This window comes from Coregonus clupeaformis, unplaced genomic scaffold, assembly GCF_020615455.1.
Source record: "Coregonus clupeaformis isolate EN_2021a unplaced genomic scaffold, ASM2061545v1 scaf2900, whole genome shotgun sequence".
NCBI lineage: Eukaryota > Metazoa > Chordata > Actinopteri > Salmoniformes > Salmonidae > Coregonus > Coregonus clupeaformis.
In genome coordinates this window covers 47,501-56,197 of record NW_025536354.1, presented here as the reverse complement: position 1 = coordinate 56,197, position 8,697 = coordinate 47,501, and the positions used below count along the sequence as shown (strand labels likewise).

The window sequence follows — 8,697 nt, the reverse complement described above, 5'->3', positions numbered from 1 at the left end:
CCCTCCGTGAACGCAGCACGGGTCTGAACTGCACTGACTGAGGCGTTAGCCTGAGACAGAGCGCCGTCCCAATAAGCGGTCGCGTCATCATGCCATTATCTGGCTGAGACTGCAGCCTGCTATGTGAGACACTCACTACGGCACTCCTAGGAGTCTGTAAAGTGAGGTCTTTATAATGTACACTTAATACCTTTTTATATACCTGCCTTATGTGTGCATTCAGCAACGCACCATGGTGGGCTGAGCTGCACTCATAGTGGTAAGAGAGAGAGCGAGAGTGAGGAAGGTCGAACGCTCTCGGATGTATTATGGAAAAGGGGCTCTTTTTTGACAGTGTCAAGTAGAGCCAACTCTTTATTACACACATCAACAAAAAACATTCTCCTCCATACACTCAACGGTAGAGTGGGGGGACAGTGGGCTCGGTCACAGCAGGCGCTGTGCCGTCTTCCGTTCTCTCCCCCTCGCCTGTCATAAACGGCGTCTCTTCTGGCCGCCCTTCGGGTGATGCCAGGATGACGCTTTAATGACCTCTCTCGCTGGCACCTCTGGCGCTGCAGGGGGGCGAGGCCCGCTCCCTTGCTGCTGGAGGCCGCCGTCTAACGCCAAGCTGTAGCGAGAGTAACGGCCGCCCTTCCTCAAATCCACTTCCATCGGAGGGAATGGGGGGGCAGCGCAATCTCCCGTCTGTTTAGCAGCCCACTCAATGAGACCGGAGAATTCGAGAGCACAGAGAGGCTGTGGCGTCATCATCGCACAGGGATTAATGACCTCACGCTTCCCGATGGAAAGGGGGTCTTAAAGGCTGGCGCCAGAGTATCGAATTGCTCCACTGGGACATTCATTTCTTCCCCAATGCCCTGTCATCTTCTGATTCCGTGCCTTCAGCTGATGCCTCTGAGCTGAGACGAACACTGAAGCATGCATCCTCAAGAGGGATATCCTCCCTAAAAACGCCCAACGCTGCTTTCACTCCTTCATAAGGAGCGCGCAGCGGCGCAATTAGTGGGGGTTGTCGAAGCCGTCCTTGGCGTGCTGCGGTCCCCAACCCACGAAACATATGTCGTGGGGGTCGACAGCCGCCAAGGAGAACAGCGACAAAGGGCTCTGAAAAGGGCCTTTGTGGGGTGGATATTTCGGTGTGCTCATTTAGAAGACGTTGACGGCTGGATATCAACGACGAAATTCTTCTTGAGTCTTCTAAGGCTTCTTCACTTCTAGTCCAGTCGCTGAAGATAATGGGAGGCAGATTGAGGGAACGTTCTTATACTTAGACACCTGTACTCCTATTGGCTGTAGGTGTGTGCATAATTTTGCTTCAGGCTGTTCTGCCCTAGGGCAGAGGGTAAACCACTAGGAGCATAGCTCCCCTATGGGGCGGAGCTCCACGATATAGAACCAAATGGCACGATTGTTGTGCCAAATAATGCTGGTGATAGAATTGCCCACTTTGGCACCGTCAGACATAGGGCTCCCATTTTGGACTGTGTGTGTGTGTGCGCGCTGTCCCCCTCTTTTCGAGCCACGTCTACCGACTCGTGGTGGCTTTATGTTGTCCAAATTCCACTATTGCTTGACCCAAAATAATAACGTTCTTACACTTTGCCACTGTCAGATATAGGCCTCCCTCTGTGCGCTAAAAGTGGACGGGACATTAGAATCCTCTAATTAATACTCCCTGTCCACTCGAAGTGGCTCATACTTTCTTACTAAATTGCATACTAAACATTTTTTGTTATATATAACACTACATGGAATGGGCCCATTTTAAGCGGATGTGGGTGGCTCTTAAAAGAGCCTTTGGGTTCGAGTCGGGGTGTTGAGGTTCCGAAGAGAGTGGGTTTAACCGCCGAAACCGTACAGGGTGCGTCCCTGACGTTTCAGAGCGTAGACCACGTCCATGGCGGTAACGGTCTTCCTCTTGGCGTGCTCGGTGTAGGTGACTGCGTCACGGATCACGTTCTCCAGGAACACCTTCAGGACACCGCGGGTCTCCTCGTAGATCAGACCGGAAATACGCTTCACGCCGCCGCGGCGAGCCAGACGGCGGATAGCGGGTTTGGTGATTCCCTGGATGTTATCGCGGAGAACTTTGCGGTGACGCTTGGCGCCTCCTTTTCCGAGTCCCTTGCCGCCTTTGCCTCTTCCGGACATGGTGTGTTCGCTAGTTGAGTTCAAGTGAATGAATGACTTCAGCGCCGGTGCGCGGTGCGCTATTATCTGCGTTTGGTCGACCTGATTGAGGCCGGCGGCACAGAAAGCGCGCCTCTGTTATATGTTCGGAGGCGTTGCAAAGGGGAGGGCGCTCGTTCTAGGGGACTAGGGAGGAGCGATTTCAAAGATGACGTGAAAGCAACTAACGTACGCGGGAAACATACTCAAATACTGATATAGGCTATGTGGAACACAAGGCCAAACTGTGACAACTGGGAGATCAGCTAGTACACTGTGTCCCTCTCCTCATATTGTTGTTGTTGTTGTTGTTGTTGTTGCACCTGATTCTACTCATTGAGGACTTGGTAATTTAGGTGACAGGTTGTTCAATCAGCTGTGGCTGTCCAGGCCTACAAGAAAAATGGGTCCTGTTGGGGGTAGCCTACTCTACCGCTGGAGTTGGGAAACACTGAAATGGAAGGGGGACACGCAGTGAGCAAAACTCCTAACCACATAAAAACACAGACACTTGAGATCATTAAGAGCTATAAGGAGTCCATCAACTACCTGGTCAGTCAAGTCATATAGGGGGGATTTCATGGCCACCTGCTGGAGCAGAAGTCATGTTTGCCAACACTGGCCTTAAAATCATTAGGAGCTATAAGGAGTCCATCAACTAACTGGTCAGTCAAGTCATATAGGGAGGGATGTCATGGCCACCTGCTGGAGCACAAGTAATGTTTGCCAACACTGGCCTTAAAATCATTAGGAGCTATAAGGAATAAATCAACTCATCATTCAAGTCATATAGGGAGGGATCTTAGCACCACCTGCTGGATCAGAAGTACCCTTCACCGTAGGCACAAGAGAGCCATCATCTCTCAACCGGTGCAATTTCCATAAGTATGTGGTAATAAAACAAACAACGACAGCTCCTCATATAGGCAGTGGTTTCACACATTTTTCTCCAAGATGTTCAAACGTTCATAGATGACCAGCAGGGTCAAATAATAAGCACAGTGGTTGTAGAGGTTGCAACAGGTCAGTCAGTACATCAGGAGTAAATGTCACTTGTTGTTAGTGTTGTAGTTCCTATTTCTACGGTGTTGCCTACCTGCAGCAATCATGAGTTACCTGCAGTGTTGATTGCAATTACGTAATTTGTCAACTCATAATAACAGATGTTTTGCAAACCGTTGATGTTTAAATAAATGGATTCCCGGTGTCCGGATACCTTTTCTCTTAAGGGATGTGATTGAGTGAATCCAAAGTAAGTTGGTCTAAATACATAATAGGATGAATCATTCAGGTAAAATAACACAATGTCTATTTGAGTCGAATCAATGTAATATAATCCTTTTTACGTCTCTATCATCTTTACTCAATGTATTGGACCACATCAACTCAACTTACTCAAGCTTATCTACTCATAAAAACAAGCAAAAAGATCTACTCAACAATATGACGTGTGCTTTTGTTGACTGTAATAGCTTGAGTACATTCCACAAAGTCATTTTTTACAGTGTATCTAAAGACACGTTTGTTGTGGTGATGCACTTTTTCTTTGACGTTGAACTTGCATTGAACAGACAAATCCATTTCGTTACAACCCTTTTTGTAGTATGACTTAGGAATATTTGTTGATGATCCTAATGTCTATGCGTGAATAGTGATTGGTTGTTGGTGAAATATTGCTGAGAACCCATCATTTCCTGGCCTTTTTTCACTATTGAGCAATTTTGAAACATTTGTTTTGCTATTGGATTCATAATGGTGACCTGGGACAAGTAATTAGTGAAACCAGAGTTCAGCAGTTGCCATTAAAGCGATCGAACCAAGTCATCCTAATAGGCTAGTATTAGCCTAAAGCAGGGTTTCCCAAACTCGGGCCACATTTTGGGAGTTTTTGCCCTAGCACTACACAGCTGATTCAAATAATCAACTCATCATCATCAAGCTGGGAGTATTAGAATCAGTTGTGGAGTGCTAGGGCAAAACGCAAAACGCGCACCCCTTGTGGACCCCAGGACCGCGTTTGGGAAACGCTGGCCTAAAGAGCAAATGCTGAAAGGGAATCACCATGAGGTGCAGTACCCACATTTAACCACAAGATGGCCTCCGTGCTCCATTGTAAAGTTTGGGCCTCTGCATGAGTCTCTCAGCAGCACTGCAACATGGGACTTTCAAAGTAAGTTGGCATGCATGTTTTTTCTGGACTGCATGCAAGGCTATTATTACACACAACTAATAGTGTCAATTATTCATCTGAACACAATTCTTGTTACTATTCGGCCTATATTATCACTCGTTTCTTTTTCCCCTCCTTTGTAAAGCATTTTACTGTGTTACTATATAGTTCAAAGGAAGTGGATGATGCCAGATGGTTGTGTATATACACACACAAACATTGAAGCTAGACTTCAGGCAACTAAAAAGGTGCAATACGTAGCTTTTAGACGTGTTAGTGAACAACATACATGGTGGCTAATGTAGAGGTGCGTGTATACATGGAACAATTGTGCCTTTTTGATGGAAATATGGAGGTGGCTCTTAAAAGAGCCTTTGGGGGATATTCGAGTTCAGGTCATCCTCATTTATGCGCGCTCTCCGCGAATACGGCGGGCCAGCTGGATGTCCTTGGGCATGATGGTCACCCGCTTGGCGTGGATGGCGCACAGGTTGGTGTCCTCGAACAGGCCGACCAGGTAAGCCTCGCTAGCCTCCTGTAGGGCCATCACGGCGGAGCTCTGGAAGCGCAGGTCGGTCTTGAAGTCCTGGGCGATTTCTCGCACCAGGCGCTGGAAGGGCAGTTTGCGGATGAGTAGCTCAGTGGACTTCTGGTAACGACGGATCTCTCTCAGAGCCACGGTGCCGGGCCTGTAACGGTGAGGCTTCTTCACACCGCCGGTGGCCGGGGCACTCTTGCGAGCAGCCTTAGTGGCGAGCTGCTTCCTGGGGGCTTTGCCACCGGTGGATTTGCGAGCGGTTTGCTTGGTTCTGGCCATGGCGCTGCTCTGACAGTCGGGAGTATAGCCTCGAAATGCCTATGTGAAGTTTATAAAGCCGGCAGTGGCGCCTGCTGATTGGACACCATCTCCCCACCACCCCGATTGGCCCGTTTCGCAGGCCTCCTCCGTTGGCCATTGGACGGGAGGCCCGGCCTCTCCAAAACTCAAACTCCCGGTGCGCGCGCAATAGGACGCCGCCGGCCCTTTACGCGCAATAATAGTCGCCAAAGTCAAGAGTGACAGCTTATAGGCACGTATCATCTAATGCTAGCCTGCTATGGCAAATGAGGCCAAGTAGGTGTTGTTGTTCATGCAAGGCCTCATGTGGGCACAGAATGTCGAAATAGTTGTGTATACACCCACTCAATGTATTGCGGTCATAGAAAGGTACTTTGCGCTTTTGGAGAGCTAGGTGGTTGGCTCTTAAAAGAGCCTTTGGGGGTTGAGTAGTCAAGTTGAAGTCGCAGTAGCGAATTTACTTGGCTTTGACTGCCTTCTCGGTCTTCTTGGGGAGTAGGACTGCCTGGATGTTGGGCAGCACACCACCCTGAGCGATGGTCACACCGCCGAGCAGTTTGTTCAGCTCCTCGTCGTTACGGACGGCCAGTTGTAGGTGACGGGGGGATGATACGAGTCTTCTTGTTGTCACGGGCAGCGTTGCCGGCCAACTCCAGGATCTCAGCAGTCAGGTACTCGAGTACGGCGGCCAGGTAGACTGGTGCGCCAGCGCCCACACGCTCGGCGTAGTTGCCTTTGCGCAGCAGCCTGTGCACACGGCCCACGGGGAACTGGAGGCCAGCACGGGATGAACGGGTCTTTGCCTTCGCCCTGGCCTTGCCTCCGGTTTTGCCTCTTCCGCTCATATTGGTAGCTTGAGAAAGTCACAGAAAGTCTGAATGAGCCGCTCGCCACTTCGAGAGCCGTACATATACCTCGCCACAAGAGGCAACGATTGGCCACCGGGCCGGTGTGGCCTTATCCAATTGGAGCGAGGGACAGACAGATGGACAGACAGACAGCCCTAAGCCGGTTCCCACCCACAGGCAGCGAGTGAGAGGCTACTTTGTTTCCCTCCGACTTTGTTACTTTGTGTCATTTCGCGTGAGCGCCAAAATGTCCGAAATGACATCCACACATTATTTCTCTCCAAATGGGAAACAAACAGCTGGTGAGGGTGCACTCTTGAGTTTGAAATCGAAGCCACTATAGTATTGTTATTGTTATTACATGGCACTTGTAACACATCACAGCAGCCTGCCTCTGAACGGGAATAGCCCAGTGGCTCATATATAAAAATGGCTGTTGAGGGTGCACTCGTGAGTTTCAATTCGAAGCCACTATAGTATTGTTATTGTTATTACATGGCACTTGTAACACATCACAGCAGCCTGCCTCTGAACGGGAATAGCCCAGTGGCTCATATATAAAAATGGCTGGTGAGGGTGCACTCGTGAGGTCGAATTTCTGAGCCATTTTGGCCCTCTATTATATGCCTCTCCCTTCGCACACACCCAGAGTGGGACAATGTTGTGTGCGTAAAAGTAGCCTAGTGTGCGTAATTTCTTTTCCACGACAGGTAGTACATGGAAATCAATGCGCTTTCTATGGAAAGAGGTGGGTGGCTCTTAAAAGAGCCTTTTGTGGTACAACATGTGTCGAGTAGAACACTGTTTGTAATAGGTTTACTTCTTCTTGGGGGCTGCCTTCTTGGCCTTGGCTGCCTTGGGCTTGGCGGCTTTGGGCTTGGCTGCCTTTGTAGCCTTCTTGGGGCTCTTGGCTGCCTTCTTGGCCGCTGCGGCGGGCTTTTTCACCTTCTTGGGGCTCTTGGCGGCCTTTTTGGGTGTAGCGGGCTTCTTGGCCTTCTTGGGGGACTTCTTTGCGGCGACGGCCTTCTTGGCTGCTACCTTCTTGGGCTTCTTCGCCGCGGCGGGCTTCTTGGCGGCCACCTTCTTTACTTTGGGGACTGCGGCTTTCTTGGCGGGCTTCTTCGCCTCGACGGCTTTCTTGTTGAGCTTGAAGGAACCGGATGCACCGGTGCCCTTGGTCTGGACCAGGGTACCCTTGGTGACGAGGCTCTTGACTGCGATCTTGACGCGGGAGTTGTTCTTCTCCACGTCGTAGCCGCCTGCCGCCAGCGTCTTCTTGAGTGCGGCCAGGGACACGCCGCTCCTCTCCTTGGAGGCGGTCACAGCCTTGACGATGAGCTCGCCTACGCTGGGTCCCGCTTTCTTGGCCTTGGCTGCTGCCTTCTTCTTGGGTGCCTTTGCCGGCGCGGCGGCGGCGGGTGCTGGTGCGACTTCTGCCATGTCTGTCTGTCGTTTGGTCCGGTACACACACACACACACACGGTCTGCGAGGAGTAGTTTGCTGTAGACGCTGTTCTGCGCTATTGAAGCTCCACACCGAGCAGGGGCTGGCCTTAAACGCGACATGAGAACCATGTAGACTCAAGCCAACCAGCTCGGCTTCTCTGGGCTGGCCAAATGCTCTTTCACTTGTGTTTTCTGTTCGCCTATATTGGCCCAAAAGTCACCGACGGAGCCGTGTTTTTGCTCCAAAAGCGAACGGCCCAGCGAGCAGACTTGTCTCCGTTCAGAATAAAGTCATGTGGGCCGCGGAAGGGCCGTGCATTTTGTTGCGACTCGCTCAAAATCTCACCGTTGGACTGTCGGGTGGAGCGGTGCGCACTGGTTTTCCTGTGCTATTTGTCTCCTAAATGGGCTAAAAGTGCATCCGATTGCCAGCAGCACTTGTTGTGTAGTGAGCCGAGATGTCTGGCAAGGGAATCAAATGGTTTGGGGTCCCCTGTTGTGGTCCAGGGTGTTTTAAAGAAGTGCTCTTTTGGGGACCTTAAAACACATACACCTGTGAGGCCTGGCTGAGACGAGAGTTGTACTTCAAGTTTCAAGTTGTATTCGTCGTATGTACAGGATCCACATGGTATAAACTGTCCTACGACATGCTTACTTGCACTGTGTGTGTATTAGTACTTTTTGTGCACTGGCAGTGTGTGTGTTGTTGTTGTATTTGTAGGCTACTATTTCTACACAGTGAGATTGTGTGTTGTCTTCCCCTCCCTTCTGGTAGGTAGGTAGGTAGGTAGGTAGGTAGGTTGGCTGTCTCTACTAATATATTGTTCACCTGCTTGACTCCGCAGCGTGACTCGGCTCGGTCTTTGTGTCTGTGGGTCTTGGTGTCTGGCTGGCGCTATGGAGGCTGGCGCCCCATGGGCTATGGCGAGTTGATATAGGCCTCGATAGAGGGAGTCTCTCTCTCTCTCACTCACTCACTCACTCACACTCTCTCTCTCTCTCTCACTCTCTCTCTCTCTCTCTCACTCTCTCTCTCTCTCTCTCTCTCACTCACTCACTCACTCACTCACACTCTCTCTCTGTCTCTCACTCTCTCTCTCTCTCTCTCTCTCACTCACTCACTCACTCACTCACACTCTCTCTCTCTCTCTCACTCTCTCTCTCTCTCTCTCTCTCTCTCTCACTCACTCACTCACTCACTCACTCACTCACTCACTCACTCA

At 50.4% G+C, this 8,697-nt stretch overlaps 2 protein-coding genes across 2 annotated transcripts; both read right to left on the bottom strand.

Annotated features, from left to right (window-relative positions):
• Positions 1-5,199: 5,199 nt before the first annotated feature.
• On the bottom strand, positions 5,200-6,371 carry LOC121555607 (histone H2A). Its single transcript, XM_041869438.2, is given in 2 exon segments — positions 5,200-5,784; positions 5,786-6,371. Coding segments are annotated over 2 exon segments (387 nt in total). The 5' UTR covers positions 6,026-6,371; the 3' UTR covers positions 5,200-5,637.
• Positions 6,368-7,541, bottom strand: LOC121561121 (histone H1-like). The gene has a single exon (XM_045219922.1). It carries the CDS (start codon positions 7,466-7,468, stop codon positions 6,845-6,847), a length of 624 nt encoding a protein of 207 aa, XP_045075857.1. The 5' UTR covers positions 7,469-7,541; the 3' UTR covers positions 6,368-6,844.
• Positions 7,542-8,697: the final 1,156 nt, after the last annotated feature.

What these genes read in the sequence shown, in the direction of transcription:
- LOC121561121 (XM_045219922.1), bottom strand. Translation starts at nt 7,468, where the DNA reads ATGGCAGAAGTCGCACCAGCACCCGCCGCCGCCGCGCCGGCAAAGGCA.